We start from the raw sequence: 18,354 nt of genomic DNA on the forward strand, positions 1-18,354 counted from the left end.
AAATAGTTTAATAATTCTTATAAAAACCATAGATGATAAAAGTGACAATTTGGAACAAGCAAGAAACTGAACATTGGAGGTGTTTTGTATAATTTCAACTTTTTTCAGTGGTTGGTGGGGCGGGGGGTGGGGGGGGGGGGTAGCATGCTTTTGTACCAAATTACAACTGCATTTTCATCAAAAGTATTGAAAAGTCCTTTGGGATCATTTATATCTTTTCATTGCATTTGCTTCGTCGTGTTTTTCCAGCTGTTCCTTTTCCCGGTGGGTCCCTGTGTTTTCTAGAAATCTTCAGAACCCTTATCAGTGTAGTGTCCAGCTTGCTGTTGGGCTCTATGACAATATTAAGAATATATGGTCACGAGCAATAATTTTACGTATATATTTTTTATATACATTCTATGAATATATGGTTTATTTAATATATATTTTAAAACAATTTCTTAAATAAACAGCTAATTAAACTCTGTATTACATTGAAGTGTAAGTGTACAGAATTACAGTCGTTTGAAAAATATAATAATGCCATTATAAAAAATGTTTTTGCTCCCAAATAAATCAGATAATACATAAATCAGAAACTAAAGAAATGAAGTTTAATATAATATTATCTAGAACAGTTCACATAAATTATGCAAACCTGTTAAATACATGAAAATCAGCTGAAACATTAGTTGCATATATAAACAGATGACATAATGTGTTTTGTAATTCATACTGTCAAATAGCAGTAAACTATTATGGGAAGAAATAATAGTAATCTCTAGACAAAATTCAATAACGACAAAATGAAATAAAAATCACATTTTCAGGGTTACCTGATCGGGAGACGGTACTTTATTATTTATTGTTAGTGGTTCTGTATGACGACAACTCCTGCTAACCTGTAAGACAATGACGGACATTGATATCAACTCGATATTATCAAACAATAACATTTAATATAGCAAAATGTATAACATTAAACAATAGTGTTTTAAATATTAATGCATATTTTATATCCCCCACTGGTATGCCATCCAGGGTTAACCCAATCTTGTTCTCTGTGCTACTTGGGATAGATCCCAGGTCCTTCTGCAAGTTTAATAATAAATATATCCTTGAATATCGACGTGAGGATTCTTCAGTGGTTTTCTGACCTTACCTTTTCCTTTCGGCAGTCTGTGAACCATCCCTTCCTTGTTGGCTGCACATACGAAAGGGCTTTACCTTTGGCTACTTGTACAATCTTAGGGATGTCCTGTGAAGCCAGATTCGATCATGTATATTTTAAATATATAAAGAACCATCTGCCTTAATCACCATAATCAGCAATTACAAGAAGAGTAGCATTGCTTAAAAATGCAGTCCAACTGAAAGCAGCATAGTACATTTATTGGATAGCACCAACACAGGTTAATTCATTCATTGCATTAATGTCCTCCTGTTTGTGGTTCCTGAATTTTAAGTGCTAATATGATTCAATCAATCCACTTGAATCAATCTGCTTGAATGATTTTTTTTCCACTTTTAGCAGGGATAATTCCTCCTTGGCTTTACAGAACATTTTATCTTAACAAACATTATGTGTTTTTTCCCTCTGTGCAAGGGTATTTGTTACACGCCCAAAGGGTCAAGTCCAGAAAGCTTTACAGCTCTAATTACATCATTAAGAACTCAAAAAGAGAGTCAGTGACTTTAGTGCCCAGCTAAAAAATGAGATAGAAGTCACTGAAGGTGTCTATGTATTAACAGCATATAAAAGCAACAATAGGAAAAACTTAGGAAAGAATGCATGTAAACGACCTCTTAATGGTTAATGGTTATTAAACTGTCCAATTAAAAAAGAATTACGTGCAAGATTTTTAAGACGTACATGAAAGTATTGTTTCCTTCAAGAAATATTCACTCACAGTGAATTCTTAAGACTTAAAATAAAGATTTCCAATAGGGTTCATAAGATAAGATTTTTATTGTGTGACTCGGGAACAAATGTTCCCAGTTTTCATTTCTGTAGCCACTGCTATAAAGTTTTGTATATCCTTGGGGGATGTGTCAGTTGACTGTTGTAGGTTTTCAGCCTTTTGTTCATAACTGTTTTCTTTCAATCTTATACTCTTTCCCCAAATACGTTGTATTTTTACCTTATCGTGGTGCTGAGGACTAGTACCCGCAGATGTGTTAGCAAGTCTGGAGAATTTAAATCCGTCAAAAGATATTCCCGATATGTTGTGGATCTTGGATGGCTTGTTGGATAGGACAGAAGAAAAACATACATGCACAATGTCCTTCAGGGCCTTGAGCTGGGATTCCTGTGAAAGAGACATTCCAAAACTCATACATCAACCTACAGTATCCGTTTCATCTCTGTGTGAAATAAGACTGTAATTGGTGTACCTACTTTGTAACATTAACCTGCCTTACGAAGGCTTACATAGGTTTATGACTTATTTTACCTTGTCCAATGCAGCCCTGTCCAGTTCCTTCTTGGCCTCCACCAGCCTGAGCTCCAGGTCTGCTAGCTGCTGCCCCTGGCAACAAGATATATTTGGTGAGCCTTGTAGGTGGAACTAAAAAATACAGTACAGGCAAGACACTGAACATTCAATACACTGCAATGCCATCTTATATGAAAATTAAAGCAGTCTAGGGGAGTCCATCAACCAACCAGAGCTGGGTAATTCAGGTCCAAAGAGTAAAAATCCAGACCAAGATTTTGTTTTAATCAACCAGTTCAGTGTAAAAAGTCACAGTCACAGAGTACTCAACTGGTTGGTTGAAACAAAATCTGGGTCTGGACTTTTTCTCTCTGGACCAGAACTACCCACAACTGCAACCAACTTAGTCTATACATTATTACAATGAAAAGCCCTATTATGCAGGATTTATTCTTATCAGAACAGATATATTTGGTTTCTTTAATTCCCTGGAAATAAATTGTCTTGAATAATTATTTGCTGCAGTAAGTTGCACAAGGGATTACTGAACTTAGCAAACCATGGTAACCAACCATTCATCTCTTAGATACACATGCAGTCTGCAGACAGTCTGCAGACAGGCCCAGGCAGCGCAGGGCGTACGGCAGACACAGACATGCAGTCTGCAGACAGGCCCAGGCAGCACAGGGCGTACGGCAGACACAGACATGCAGTCTGCAGACAGTCTGCAGACAGGCCCAGGCAGCGCAGGGCATAAGGCAGACACAGACATGCAGTCTGCAGACAGGCCCAGGCAGCACAGGGCGTACGGCAGACACAGACATGCAGTCTGCAGACAGTCTGCAGACAGGCCCAGGCAGTGCAGGGCGTACGGCAGACACAGACATGCAGTCTGCAGACAGTCTGCAGACAGGCCCAGGCAGCGCAGGGCGTACGGCAGACACAGACATGCAGTCTGCAGACAGGCCCAGGCAGCACAGGGCGTACGGCAGACACAGACATGCAGTCTGCAGACAGTCTGCAGACAGGCCCAGGCAGCGCAGGGCATAAGGCAGACACAGACATGCAGTCTGCAGACAGGCCCAGGCAGCACAGGGCGTACGGCAGACACAGACATGCAGTCTGCAGACAGTCTGCAGACAGGCCCAGGCAGTGCAGGGCGTAAGGCAGACACAGACATGCAGTCTGCAGACAGTCTGCAGACAGGCCCAGGCAGCGCAGGGCGTAAGGCAGACACAGACATGCAGTCTGCAGACAGTCTGCAGACAGGCAGCATATGGCATAAGGCAGATGTGCATTACTCAAATTATTAAGGAATTTGTGTATTATTTCAATTCAGTTCAATTTCCTTTTCATATTCAAAATGTCATATTGTATATTGGATACAAAACATTGAAAAATGAAAGACAAATAGGCATAAAATCACCGATTATACCCATGAAATAAGATTCATTTATTTTTTAATTTAAACATTTTTTTTTTAAGTTGTGGCCAGTTATTTCATTACAAATGACACATTCCACTTGACCTTGAGCCAATTCTTTTTAATTAAAACTTTTTTACTGGCAGGAGAAGTTTTGGCATTTAAAATAATTACATATTTCATTTCACAACATTAATTTGAAAGAAAAAAATGAGAACAGTGCGTAATAGAATTCATTACATTTGTCTTAAGTTAACATACTGGTTTTAAGTCTCTCCTGAGAGACACCCCCCCACACACCCAGAAGGCAAACTGCCATAATTAAATATCTTTCTAAAACTGACACTTGTCTTTACAGGAAGGGAAATGAAACAACCTAAAAATACCTCCAAGGTGATACTCATATTGAGTACTGAGGTCTGAGCTGGTTATTAGTTGAGGCAGGACTATCAAAAGCTCAATAATGCCAGAATGGCCTAGAATGATGTGGTCTGTTTGCAGAAAGACATGCTTTAACGCAGGGAGGGGAACCTGATCCATGGAGAGCCGGTGTGGGTTTTTGAGATGACCTCTCAGTCAGCCAATAATAAAGCAGTAGCTCTCAACTCCAGTCCTGGGGACCCACTGTTATTGGCTGATTGAGAGGTCATGCCAAAAACCTGCACCCACACCGGCCCTCCGTGGATCAGGCTCCCCACCCTGCTTTAAAGGACAGAATGGCTTCTATCTTACAGGTCCCAGAATCCACAAAAGCCACTGAAAAGTATCTCTTTACTGCACCCATCAGACAAGTAAAGGGACTTCAGATTTAAATAATTTCATTGTGTTGTAATACTCTGTGCTCCACTATTCCTGTCTGCACAAAGAGAGTATTCCTCCTTCATAGATTTGTCACATTTTCTAGCATTCTCTTTCTTTTGTTTAATCAGGAACTACATTCATATAGTTAACTATGGATCCATTGATCAGACTGAAAGCTTATTCAAACAGTGTTGTCATTCAGACACATTTTACAAAGGACTGTAATTTAGGCCACTTTCTTTGTCTCCCCCCTCATAACTGTATATACATTTTTATCTGGTCATTATAAAATACAATAAGGTCTTTGTATCATTTATAATGAAGCTAAATGCATTGCTGTGTCATACACCTGTTTATGGGATGATTAAAAAAGTTCTTATAATCTTGAAGGACAGTCTCTGTATGGACTTTCTTCTGAGTGAAGCATCGCTTAGTCAAAGGTCAGGCTTGTTATTATAAATCAACATGATATCAACATTCCAGAGACCCCAGTACCCTGTAATTTGTGTCGCAGAAGAATTATTAAGGCACAACTAACCAATGAAACACTGAATTGTACTGTATGTGCGGGCCATGATTTTTGTGTGTTGGTTTACTCGTATTTTGTAACGTTTGGAATTAAACAGAACGGAATGCCTTTAGCAGCCATGAAAGAGGAACTACTTAAGATTAAATAACAGCATATTATAACAGACTGTGGAATGAATAGCTTTATTCCCAAAATGACTGGACATGTCTACACTGTAGCTGAAGCTGAGTCTTCTTTTTTTTAATTTGCATGTATAATAAAATTAAATATCCGAGACAGGTTACACAGGTAACCCTCACGTGTGCACTGCCAACAACAGCCCTATCATACGAACAGTACCTACATACAGAGTTACAGTATACATTGCACTACACAGGTGTATTTAAAAGGTATTTCAGACAGTATTACGTTGAAGTTTAAGTTTAGAAAGCATACTGTGCTTAGCTACATACTCAGGCAAAAATATAAGCAGCTATAACCATATTGTGAGTTCTGAATTTGAATGTAATTGGGAGCAATGAACACTTTATGAATGAGTTGTCGTATCAACAAATACAGTCAGATGATACAGCAGTGCCTGGAACAGACCTGAGGTATTTGTAAGAAAAATGGGTAACACTTTACTTTGAGGGGGCACAAACAACTTACTTACTCAAGTATTTACTCAAGAACAAATCACGAACTAATAGTTCCTGCATGAAATACATGAACCACTGTCACTGATTAATGATGAACAAATATGGGATCAGTATGTAATTAACACTTATTTACTGGTTAATCATTGCCTCAAGTTAATTATTTCTGTCCCCCCATGTAAAGTGTTACTGAAAAATGTCATGGAAAAATCCTTTGATAACAGATAAGTGTGGTTGCTGTACCTTGGAAATTAAATCCTTTTTCCTGTATCGCAGCTCCTTCAGTTGTGCTTGGATTTTTCTGGACTGTCACAAGACAAAAAGTATGTGCCTGATTAAATTCAGTATGGATTACTTGGTTCGCTGCAAACATGATTTCAACTCCATGAAAGAATTTAAGGCAATGAGAATCTAAATAAAGGGAGAGCAGAAGAAATAACTGATTGTAACATTCCCATTTCTGTTGGTTGACACAATCCCCTTGTAAGAAAAGGAAAACTGCACAGATGCTATGAAGACCAGCTCTGAGTCTATTCATTACGATTCATGTTTTATAATAACTCTGAACCTGGAGCTGCCCTGCGTTATTCCACATGGTCCTACCTCATTCGCATAGATGCCACACAGTTTGCTGCCAGAGAGAAGCTTGTTCTTCAAACTCTTATTCTGGGGGAAAAAAAGGAGATGTAAATAATGTGTTGGCACCAGGCTGAGATGCCCATTGTGGTCATTAATTTTCAGCTGCACTATTTTGGTTGTAGGTCACTCTGCCCCAGTACAAAATGTATAATTGGTAGAACAGCTCATTGTACAAAGCAAACCATCTTCGTAATTTTAAAATAACCTCTTAGTCAATGGGAAAAGCAAAAAAGACTTGGAAGCTCTATTAATGCAAAAGTTTCACAAGGAATTCGTAGAAGCTGACAGCAAAAAAATCATTTAGGGAAATCTAATTAAGAGTTTACTCTAATTTTTCAGTGTCTCAGCCTGACCTTGACAACTTCATCCACATTTACCACTGAAAGTAATGATGGATTGTCTGTTTCCGAAGAGACAACCAAGCACCGGAACTTGTGCAAAGTAAAGCTTTTGTACTCATACATTTTGTACTTGGCTGTCCTGTAATATTGGATCAATTCATCTTCTGCTAAAAGCTTCTAGTCCCCAATGCCAGACACCACTCTTCACTGAAAAAATTAAAAGCACAAATATCGGTGTCTGTTGCATTTCTTCTTTTTCCTTCAAGTCAATCATGATTCTGACTAGACTGGTTTTCAAATGTCATCCTCATCACAAACAGAACTCACTACAAATTCAGTGCAACTTTTAAAACAATAAAAAACACATTATCTGCATTATGTAAACTAGAAATGCATTGTGTAAATTTTTACATTAGAAATATATATGTAAATAATGTTTTTTGGCATATTTAAATCTGGCACTGATTTTACCAGTCTCTGTTGTGACTTTTTAACTATAAATTAGGAGAAATTATTACATAAGATCTGTTATAGTCTCTGCCGTTACATTACTTTAATTCTCAGACTGAGAAATAACACAATTAAACTCTATGATTATGTACAACATTCTGACTCCACTGCTAACTCCTGCTAACCCTCAGCATTACATCAAAGACTGAATCCTGACACGATATGCAGGCCTATTTCATTACAGAAGTTAACCTGGCCCTTCAGTGTCTGTCCGAAGGCATTCATGACAATCCTTTCTTTCAGGGGCTCACAGAACTGCTGAAGGCAGAGTAGCAGCTTTTACGTCTGTCTTTAGCATGTTTGTGCATCGTGGGCGCAGCCTTCAGTGCCGCCCGACACAGCTCAACGTGGGGAAAAGACCATGGCCACCCTTCACAGGCCAACATGGATAACGGACTCATTGATGGACTTTGTCTTCATTCTTAATCCCAGCTTATACCTCCCTTTTAGCAAGCAAGTCCACTCTTTTCTGTTTTCAGTAATGTTAGTATGCCGGGGGGGCAGCCAGCTGACCTTAGACCCCCAGAGGTTTTTTTTCTCCCTACTTGGGAGTTTTTGGTTCCTCTCCTCCGTTGTCTTCTGGCTTTCTTTATTTAATTTATTTCCTTCCTTTTTCCTGTTCCGTATCTCTCTCTAATTATGTTTTATGCATCCCAACACAACCCTGTAAAGCGCTTTGGGACAACTTTGTTGTGAAAGGCGCTATATAGAAAATAAATGTATTGTATATTGTATTTTATTGTACTAAGATGCTAAGCTCATTTACGGGCTACCAAATTCATCATTAAGAGGACTCACCTCCTGCTGCAAAACCTTGATGAGTTTATTCTTTTTCTCCGTCTCCATCTTCAGGAAACTGATCTGTGAGCGAATACAAAAGAGGGATTATGGGACAGTCCCACAAACGTCCCACTTGATTTGTTCATATCCCCGATAAATAATCATAGCCAGGGATCACTACAGTACATGAAGCACATTTCTGTCCAGAGTAACCTGAATGAAAAGACAGTCAAGTGAATAAAATAATTCAGCACGGAGACACTCTGAGAGACATAAACAGAAGAAGGGATGTCACTCCAGGGTATGAACAGCTATAGGAGAAAAGTGACTGTTAAAAAGGTTATTTCTGCATTGAAAAAAAAATTCATATAAGTCAATATTTGCATATTTAAGTCTTACAGGTATACAGCTACTACCATACTGACTACCATACTGACTACCATACTGATTGCCATACTGATACCATGTAGCATTATGTAGTAGTGAGGGGTAAAATAACTAATTTTTTGGGACACAGTTCATTTGATTCATTTCACCTAAAGCGTTTGTTCTGTTTCATTCACCAACTTCTTCTAGTGGCACTTCCTGTTCGCATAAAATAGATCTGTAACAGTTGTGATATGTCAAAACTAGCCTATAATTTAGGCTAAATAGTACTAAGAAGTAAGCTAAATACCACCAATAACTCATGTGAGAAAATAATATTTGTTTTTACTCTCTACATTGTACCTCAGCTACTCCTGTTTGTTAAAAACACAAACTTAGCAGCTCATTTCAAAGTCAGCTAATGAGACCTTGATTAAAATTATTCTGAATCATGAAAATGTTGCATCTCTAACATCGAATTGTGGCACACGGTAAATCACGGTAAACCACTGTGCGTGTAGGCTATACACTACACCAGTAGATGGTGTATTTCAGTCACAACCGAGGTATGGCTCTCTCGTTCAGTAGCCTGAGTGTCTCGTTCTCCAACTTGGTCGTTCGTTCACGGCAGGTGTACAGTATACGTTCAGTCCCAGGTTTAGTTTCCAGCCAATCAGACGCTCGCTTACAGCACGCCCTTACATACCTCACTGGCTCTCACTGGAGGGAAGCAGCATTCATGTCATATCTCAGAGGACAAGCGGAAGAACGAAAAGAAGGAATCTTTGTAGGGAAGTGAACGTGAGTGTGTAGTTCCTGTAAGTGACTCGTATCCCGCAAACAAATCATTTGAGAACGTCACACCGTAATTATGTGGATGCCATGACCCTCATCTATAGATAAGAAGGCTGAAATACCAAAGGATATAGGAAGATTGTGATTATTTTACATTTCACTATAATATAATAGTAAATGTTTTATTATTAACATTGTTAAATAGCTTGGATATATTTGTTTATTATATTATTGATAGCTTAGCAGTGAATTTATTTTTGCCTCAATTTTCAATTTATTTTAAATATTCTGCACAGTATTGCTTAAAAGAACAATTGGTTCAGATTTGAATCAATATACATATATTACTGACTGATAATGTAATTTTGACAATTGGAGTTGTAGAAAATTGCTATTGTGTCCCTGGGATAATTAACTAACTAACAGAACAGGGGCATCATGTGATATTACTAGGAAATTAAAAGACGTAAGGCTAAGGTGACAGACCATAAGCATACCTCTCTTAAAAAGAAATTTAGTACTAATTTACAATTAGCAACATTTTTTTCCATAAAACAATAATGCTACAAAATATGACCTATTAAGAATGCTAAAAGAAATTAAGGAAAACAAATAACTAATCCTTACATGACATTTTATGTGAATACTCAGTTTTCTATAGTGGGTTAAAGACAAAAAAGAACTAATTCACAAAGTCATGAACATATACAAGAACACATTCTCCCTTCATCTTAAAAGACATGGATAAGCTATCAAAATGCTGTGGACATAGTAGGACATAATACAGCAGTAATGACTACTGCAGAAAACAGAAGGCTTTTGCTTTAATACATGGTTGCTAGCAGAAAATATTAAACAATCTATTTCGGTTTCACCTTGGGATGGTATCACCTCAGAATAACACAGGATTGCAGAGGCATCGCAAATAACCAAATGAGTTCAGTGTTGCTTTTGAAGCAAGTGATGTTTTGATTGAACATGATGATTGAAATGCCCCAGTTTCATTTTGGACAATGCTGTAAATGCCACTTCATGTGCAGAATAAGAGAGGCAGACGACTAGGAAGCTACTATGATCAAGTTTCTATATAGGCTAAAATGCAGTAATCTTAACTTCTAGTTACTTATCAGTTATGGAGGAAAGGGTACAGTTCATTGTGCACGTTGCAAATCTATCATCTTACAGATTTACAATAGCACCAAAATGTTTTCTGTTTCAAATGGAAGTTAAAAATCAAAGAGGTTTGTTTACTAAATATTTAGTGGCTATAGCTGGCGCAATCTTTCTTCAAACTCTCTGGGTTATCAAACTAAAACAGGATATTTTTTTACTGGACGACCATACAGCGTAATTCACATCCACTATGACTTAAACCGGAACCGCCAAACTCAAAAGTGCTGTAAGTTCTGTGCACGCTTGCTCCACATTTCAAGATAAAAGTCTTTTTCAATTAAGGAAAACTCACTAGTCTCTTAAGAAGTGCATTTGAGCAGGTAGTCAGATAGGTGCTAAGGACACAAACAGCAGTGGGGACTCTGCAGATGAACACCAAATCCTGCAGATGTAAATCGTAAGCAGGTAAAAAAGGGATCCAGTACTTCCAAGGGGAAATCCTTGTACTTACTGTATGTCCCATAAAGGTGACCTTGGTGAGGCTATTCTGCATACGGACAGAATGCCAAGTCGCACAAAGCTATTTTATCTGAGATGACCTGTTCTGCTAAAAGATACTTCTGATGTTAATGAAATGACAAGGCATATAGGTACTTACATCAGGAAAGACGACGAGCTAACCTTCCCACTGATAGTTAGCATCGACTTCTTCACCAAGGCAGCCACTGAACTGGACCTAGGGACGAGATATAGATTCTCTGGTCTGACCCGTTCACCGGAGTGACACGACTAGTCATCTCTGATGCTACAAGACTTCCTCTGATACAGGGACTGGGGATCATCAAGATGGCTGCCAGTGTTGCTGAATAAGATTGCATGAGTTATTGAATGCTCTTAAGATTGTTAGCATTGGCCAAGTCTATTTGGCATTCAATTTTATTATTATTATTTAAGCAACAAATTTTGTAGTTCTTGGTTTGTTTAAATGATTAAAAAATTTGTAACACTTGAGGGGTCACAAATAGTGTATTAGTACACTCTTAATGTATTAATTGACCAGAAACTATTAGTTACAAACTAATTTCACTTACATTTAAATTTTTATGTGATGGGAGCCTTCTTTCTGACTCCTGGTTACTATGTTAGTTATATACTTAGTTGCAAAAATACTGTATGTGATATTGTGCCAAAATGTCGTAGCTTACATATGATCCCTGTTTAGCACACTTCGTTAATTGTATACAAAGTTAGTGCTGTTTTGTTTTTTAATAGTTGCGTTATTCACTTTGATTCACGTGCATGCAATTTGCCATCATTTTGTATGCTTACTTTGATTATTATGAGACTAGAAAGAGATGCTATTGCATCCCATTGAAGATAAATTATAATAATCTAAAGAAAAGACTTTTAACCTTTTAAACTAGCCTAGAGGTTTCAAAGCTCAGAGACATAAGTAGTGTAGAGTACAAGTTCTGTCTCCTTTAAGCTTATAGAACAACTTTCTTCTAATCACTTAACCTGGACAAATTCACTGAGCCTATCCTAGGCAGCATAGTGCACAAGGCTGTCCTACAATGCACATACATGTACTCACTCATACACAATCATACTTAATGGACAATTTAGAGATACCACCGTCACTTCTGTCTGCATTCTGGCTATTTCCCTTAATAGAAGGTGTCTTTCATCTGCTTCCAGAGCATCCTTCCCATTGAATTACCCACAGATTTCTTTGTAAAGCACTGTTGATGAAGACTTTGAATGAGAGCTAAAGGTCACAATAGACCCTGTGAATTTTATTCTTCAGAGTTAGCACAATGCAATCAACAGCATCTAAAAAACAAGTTGTTTGACCTTACTTTTGGAACACCATCGATCAATGACAACAATTTCTTGATTTGGCATCTCATGCAAGCTCTAGTTGACCTTCTCCAGTGGCAAGGTTCAAATGATGAATTGGGGCTTCTGTAGGTCAAGCCCACAGGAAGTACTGAATGAGTGAATGAATGAATGTTACATTTTATATAGCACTTTTCAAGACACCCAAAGCACTTTACAAAAGCAACGGGGAGGCGTTTCAACCACCACCACTGTGTAGCACCCACCTGAATGACATAACAGGAATCATTCTACACCAGTACGCTTACCACGCAGGCCCGATTTGAAATATCCACAGTGGGTGATTTTAGCCAGGACATCATTTACCCCAGAGAGTCAGGACCTCAGTTTTACATCTCATCAAAAAGGACAGCACCATATTTACAGCACAGTGTCCCTGTCACGGCACTGAGGCATTGGGATCCACACAGGCCAAAGGGATGTGCTCCCTTTTCCCACACACCTACACCTCCTCCAGCAGCAACCCAGCATTCCCAGTCGGTCTCCTATCCAAGTACTGGGCAGGCCCAAACCTGCTTAGCGTCAGATGGATTTCCTAGTCTCAACTGCAGGTGGCATGACTGCTGACAGCACTAACACATGTGGGAGTGTATTATTACTCCTATTGTCTGTCCTTAGTTTAAATTAAAATGATGTGAAATAACTGTTTCTCTCTGTCCTATGAAATAAACTGACAATCTGATCTTGACAGATTATGTTTCAGGATTCACGGTGCAGTGGATGCAGTTAACCCCTAGGACAAAGGGTGAACAGGATTTGTAAGATAACGCGAATGAACAAGTTTGTAAAACAAGGTGAATGAAAATAAGGACATGATCATCAGCTTCAAAAATAATATCTGCAGTTTTATGCACCACCACTAATAGTACACAATTAGAACACGTTACTCTTGTCCAGTGGTGTAGAAGTGTCTTTTAGTTGGGTATACTGCTACACTGTATAATTATATATATGCAGATATACATTTTTAGATGAGTATATGGTAAATCCCATTTTCTTAGAGGTGGGTATATGCCATATACCTATATATACCCACCACTACACCTCTGCTCTTGTCAACCTTTTGGGAGTGCAGGTTTCTTCTGGCCTCTCTTGGGATGAGCATATTAGTTAGATTCTCTTGAGTCCAGCCCAGAATGTCTATATGGCCAAGCCTGCAGGTCTTCCCTCTGATGTTCTGCTTTATGCTCCTGTTTGGGCTGGGTTATCCATAAAACCAACGAATTATCTGGAGAATGTACAATGAAAGTGTTTCTACATCATTGATATACGCCACACAAAGACTCAGCTACAGCGCGTGAGTTTAATTGACAGCTCAGAGATCCCATTAGCCGACTACATGACTCTCTCACTCACACAAATTGGCTATAAGACCTTCAAACAAAGAAGCTTTATAATTTCCATCAGTATACTGCACCGAAGCTAACTTACTATGTTGTTGTAATAGGTTTTAAAGTTTTTGCTTTTTAAAGATCTTTAACTATTTACTTGTCTATATTTTAGATGTTACAGCCCTGTATAAAGTCTGTATCTATCTTATTGTTTTGCTATGGTATATAATCCTATGCATAGGATTCAGGGGCCTTGATGAAGATTTTGGGCCCCATGAAATCATATTATATTGGGCCCCCCAATCCAGACCAATTCAGTTATTTTCCAATTTATTTAGGGCCTCTCTTACTCGGGGGCCCTTGGAATCATCCTAATCCCCCCCCCTCCCCCTTACGGCGCCCCTGATAGGATTACATATAGGATGTATAGGCATCACAATTTATATGATGTTGAAGATACAATAATGCTCATAATAAACAAAACTAAAACTCAAAAAACAGCAAAGTTCAGATCCAATCAATTAGTATCACAACCCTGTCAAGATTTATTTAATATTCACTGCCTTTCCTAGCCAATTTTGTGCCGAGTTGGGCCGACCTTGATGATGATCAATTCCAATGACTTTGGAGGAGCTACCCATCCAGGACACAGCATATAAAGCATCTCTCTTCAAATGAAACATCTTTCAAGGCTGCATCAGAGATGCTGACAAATGGAGATCAAACTGTATCAGTTAGCTTAGTCAGCTCTGGATATGCACATGAAACCAAATCTTATGCATCATATTGTTTTTCTGTTAGCTGTCATGAGCAGAATATGAATAACTCATTTGTATATTCTACTACTATCATACAAGATATTTCTGTGCACTGAAACTTCAATCAGAAATCTGTCACATTCACCTTGATTCAGCTAACATGGACAAAATGGTTGTAGCTATACCTCTTTTGGGTTGAAAAAAATCCAGGACTATTTTCCACATATATACAGGAGTGTTGCTGGATATTTTGGATCCCATGTAGGCATAATATATTGGGCCCCCTAGTCCAGACCAATCCAGTTATTTTCCAAATTTTCTAGGCCCCTTGTCACTCAGGGGCCCTTGGAATCATCCTAACTTTCCTCCGCCTCACGGAGCCCCTGCATAAATACAAAGGATTAGGTCAACTTTTTTGCGTCAGTTTTGTTCTTACTGTACGTTACTGTACGTTAACATTGCTGTTTCTATCCCTTACATTGATAGTTTTTCTATCCCTTAGAAACCAAATTATTACAAGTTTTGCCAGTCTATACCTATATTACGCCAAAAGCTTCGGAGGAGGCAAAACTTTCAGGTTACTTGCAAGCTTGCCAGCAATGCAATAAGGAAATGTCAGACTGGGGGGGCTCTTACTCAATCTACATATTTTCAAGCTCACTAATTCTCATACCAGGGACACAAAGATGCAAAGAATAATGGTAAGGATGACCATGGCAGGTACTGTATATCATGTTCTCATTGTGAAAAATACAATCAGTGGTGTATCTATATCCCTCAAAAAGGCCCCAGTATAATAATCAGGCAGGAAAACAAATAGGGACTGGTCACATTTATATGCATGATGTTATAAAGTACATGAATAAGGTATAAATATGAACTATACTGAACAGAATCTGTAACAGGCCAGAATGGTAATGACCTTCGTTTTAGTACTCTAGTATCTCATAGGTGTATTAATGGTCAACTAGTAGACTCTTCATTTTGATATCAGATAATCTGAGATAAAGTCAGTCTTTATCTGGGATACAGTCAACACCAAAAACAAAAAAACAATCTACTGCATAATAGTCTGACACAGAAGAAGAGCTTAATGGTGAGTAACCATAATCAGTTTGGGAATAGCAGTGTTGTTAAACCCAGTATAATACAGTAGAAACCAAAAAAGTTTTGAAATGTTTTGAAGAAGTTTTTTAAAAGGATTTATAATACACTAATTTGACAAATTGATACTGTGTAATTTTTCTACTGTGTGCTTATATTACATAAACCACTCAAGTGTGTTTAATTTGCAAACCGGTATATTTACGGTGTGTTTGTCTTACCTGTTTTTACTTCTTAAACAATGTTTATAGATTTGACTCTCTTAGTTTACTTTATGATGCATTTATTCTTACTACCTATTTAAGGGACACTTGTAGGATAATGATCTGCATCCATTTATATTGCTATTCCTCTGGTCAGCTGCTGCATGTGTCAATGAAACATCACCGAGCTTCCAGCAGAAATGCTGCCAATATGCCAGATGTAATGGGCTGGATGACATTTAACTTTCTGAAATAGGTCCGGGTTTTGGACACAAAACGGCAGCTCTAAATGTCCTTGTAACCATTTGCAACCTTGCTTTTCACAAAGGCCTGGTTTGCTTTTGTTTGCAGATGCGCCAGAGCCTGTGGCAGCGGAAATGCGACCTGCGTGATTAGCATAGCGATCAGACACTACTGTGTTCTAACATTTAACCAAGTTTCCATGGATGACCGATGGTCTGCAGGCTTGTTGGCGGCCACAGGCTGCAGCTTACGTTCAAGGCTCAGCGATCTCCAGGCTGTGTGTTATATACAGTGTAACTGCTGCCTGGGGCTTAGAAATATAGAGAGATAAACTTTATTAATCCCTGAGGGGAAATTAAGGAGATTGATATTCTTCCTAGATGATGGCATCGTTTCACAGTGACATTTTGCTCTTATTATTTTGCCTCTTGTTTTTTCGTCCAAAGTAACTCACCGGTCAGTGCAAAACAATAAAATGACAAACTACAAAAAAAAAAAAAACTACAGATGAAGACCACTGACAAAAACACATATTCAATTAGTCCCATGAAATGATCACTCTGTAATAATAATGATACTGCGAAACAGTAAACGGGAGTATTGTAACGGTGCTGCCACTGAGCCTCAGGGTGCCGCGTCCTTCACGTTCCGAAGGCCTGCTGTGAAAGAGCGTCTGAAAACAAAACGAAAACTGCACAGGAAGAGCTGCGAGGTGAAGGCGCTACCCGCTGGGTCCCCCTGCTGTCCTGGCTGCTTGCGTGCTTCATTTACCCAAAAAATGTTAGTAATAATCCTGCCGACTGCTTTTTACAGGACAAGATAATTAACACATCCATTCCAGAATGTTAGCACTTAAACAAAACATCAAAACAAAACATTTAATTGAACATATACTGTATTAATCAGTGTTAGGTCTTAGATTTTTTTTTTGTTATTGCTTATCATAAATTCCAGTGTGTCTTGAGTAGGAACATGCTGCATTTGGTGTTCACCATCTGCACTGTGCCAGTTCCCCCAGGGCCAGCCTGCCCTAAGGTCAACATAGGCGATTGCCTAGGGCGCCATTTGATTAGGGGGTGAAAACCATCAGCAGAAATATCTTGGGTTGCACTCTCTGATATTGCAGTTATTTGCACTGCTTTTAATATTTCAAACACAACATGCCCTGTGCTACGGAAAGGTTTTTATTCATGAATACATTGACAACAATTTTCTGCTGCCCTGGGTGGTAGGGGTTGGGAGGGGTGGCTCAGCCAAAACACCCAAGGCTGGCCCAGACTTGTCCATAATTTCGGGTGAATATTTGCCATCTTCTGCACCATACTTCTCATTTTTGTTGTATTAATGGTTAATAGAAAATAAATTAGAACTCAGAAATGATTAATAAAAATATATATGTAAATGCTTTATCACAGCACAGTAATGTTATTTAAATTTGTTATTCTAAAGAATCATGACAGGATTGTGACAGTGAGCACACATGGAGATCAGTGGCACTAGCTTGAGATTTTGTGATTTCTTGTCAAAATCCCTATTGATTTGTGCCAATAGAAACCTCAGTTAATAAAACTGAAATAATTACTCTGCAAATGGCAATGAGGTACACCCCTGAAGTTTCCTGTTTGTTAAACTGGTTTCTGTTTAGGTTTAGAATTTTTCTTTCAAACTTAGCCTTCAAATCGCCTTGGCTTCATTTTGATGCCTGATCAGGACTTTTGATTTTTGCAGTCATACTGTCCTGTGTCTCTGTCTTCCAAGTGCACGTTTTTTTTTCTTGATGCATATAATTAAATTTTGGGGGTATGTAGGACACTGTTTGGCAGTAAGCAAGATTACAATGTCAATTTCACCTGGAAGGTTTCCCTAATCTCAGCCAGTGTTTTGGTTGGCTCTGCCTGAACTAATAGGACTGTGTTATCTAGCTGGGCTGAAGACCCACGAAGACCAGAAGTTGCTGTGTGATGCTTACGCCAGGATTTTTTTATGTTAATAATAGAATTTCTATTGAGTGCCAGATGCCTCTGTAATACTGCATCCATCCCTATGAATATATGAATCTTCCAGATTCACTTCCTTCATCTTTTACTACCAGTAAATCGTGTGGCTCTCAGCAGGTTAGGCTGCCGCACCTGCAATTGGAAAGTGGCCAATCCGGAAGCCAGGGTCGGCAGTGATGTCACCATTAGGCCCTTGAGCAAGGCCCTTAACCCCAATGGCTCCAGGGATTGGCTGATCCTGCTTTCACTTATAAAATATATTTTGCTTTGGATAAAAGCATCTGCTAATAAAATAATAATAATAATCCAAACATACACAGCATGTCAAAGTAAGGCAATAAAAAAGTAGAAAATTGTTCTGCAGGACCTGTTGATTTATTTTTATTATTACTGGACAAATTGAATTTATATAAATGTGGGGGAATTCAGTTATTTGCTAATTTTTTTTAGTGACTTGCCTTTAGATATGT

At 38.5% G+C, this 18,354-nt stretch overlaps 1 protein-coding gene across 1 annotated transcript in view; it reads right to left on the reverse strand.

Moving 5' to 3' along the window:
• The window catches only part of LOC111858229 (leucine zipper protein 2-like), a 42,965-nt gene continuing 24,611 nt past the window's right edge, over positions 1 to 18,354 (reverse strand). The window contains exons 5-12 of the mRNA XM_023839811.2: positions 8,094 to 8,156; positions 6,409 to 6,471; positions 6,049 to 6,111; positions 2,436 to 2,510; positions 2,124 to 2,291; positions 1,145 to 1,240; positions 819 to 884; positions 1 to 333 (exon numbers count right to left, since the gene is read on the reverse strand). Of these exons, the coding sequence (XP_023695579.2) occupies positions 304 to 333; positions 819 to 884; positions 1,145 to 1,240; positions 2,124 to 2,291; positions 2,436 to 2,510; positions 6,049 to 6,111; positions 6,409 to 6,471; positions 8,094 to 8,156 (624 nt within the window). The 3' untranslated portion in view covers positions 1 to 303. The remainder of the gene's footprint in view (positions 334 to 818; positions 885 to 1,144; positions 1,241 to 2,123; positions 2,292 to 2,435; positions 2,511 to 6,048; positions 6,112 to 6,408; positions 6,472 to 8,093; positions 8,157 to 18,354) is intronic.

Source organism: Paramormyrops kingsleyae, chromosome 11 (genome assembly GCF_048594095.1).
Source record: "Paramormyrops kingsleyae isolate MSU_618 chromosome 11, PKINGS_0.4, whole genome shotgun sequence".
NCBI classification, from domain to species: Eukaryota; Metazoa; Chordata; class Actinopteri; order Osteoglossiformes; family Mormyridae; genus Paramormyrops; species Paramormyrops kingsleyae.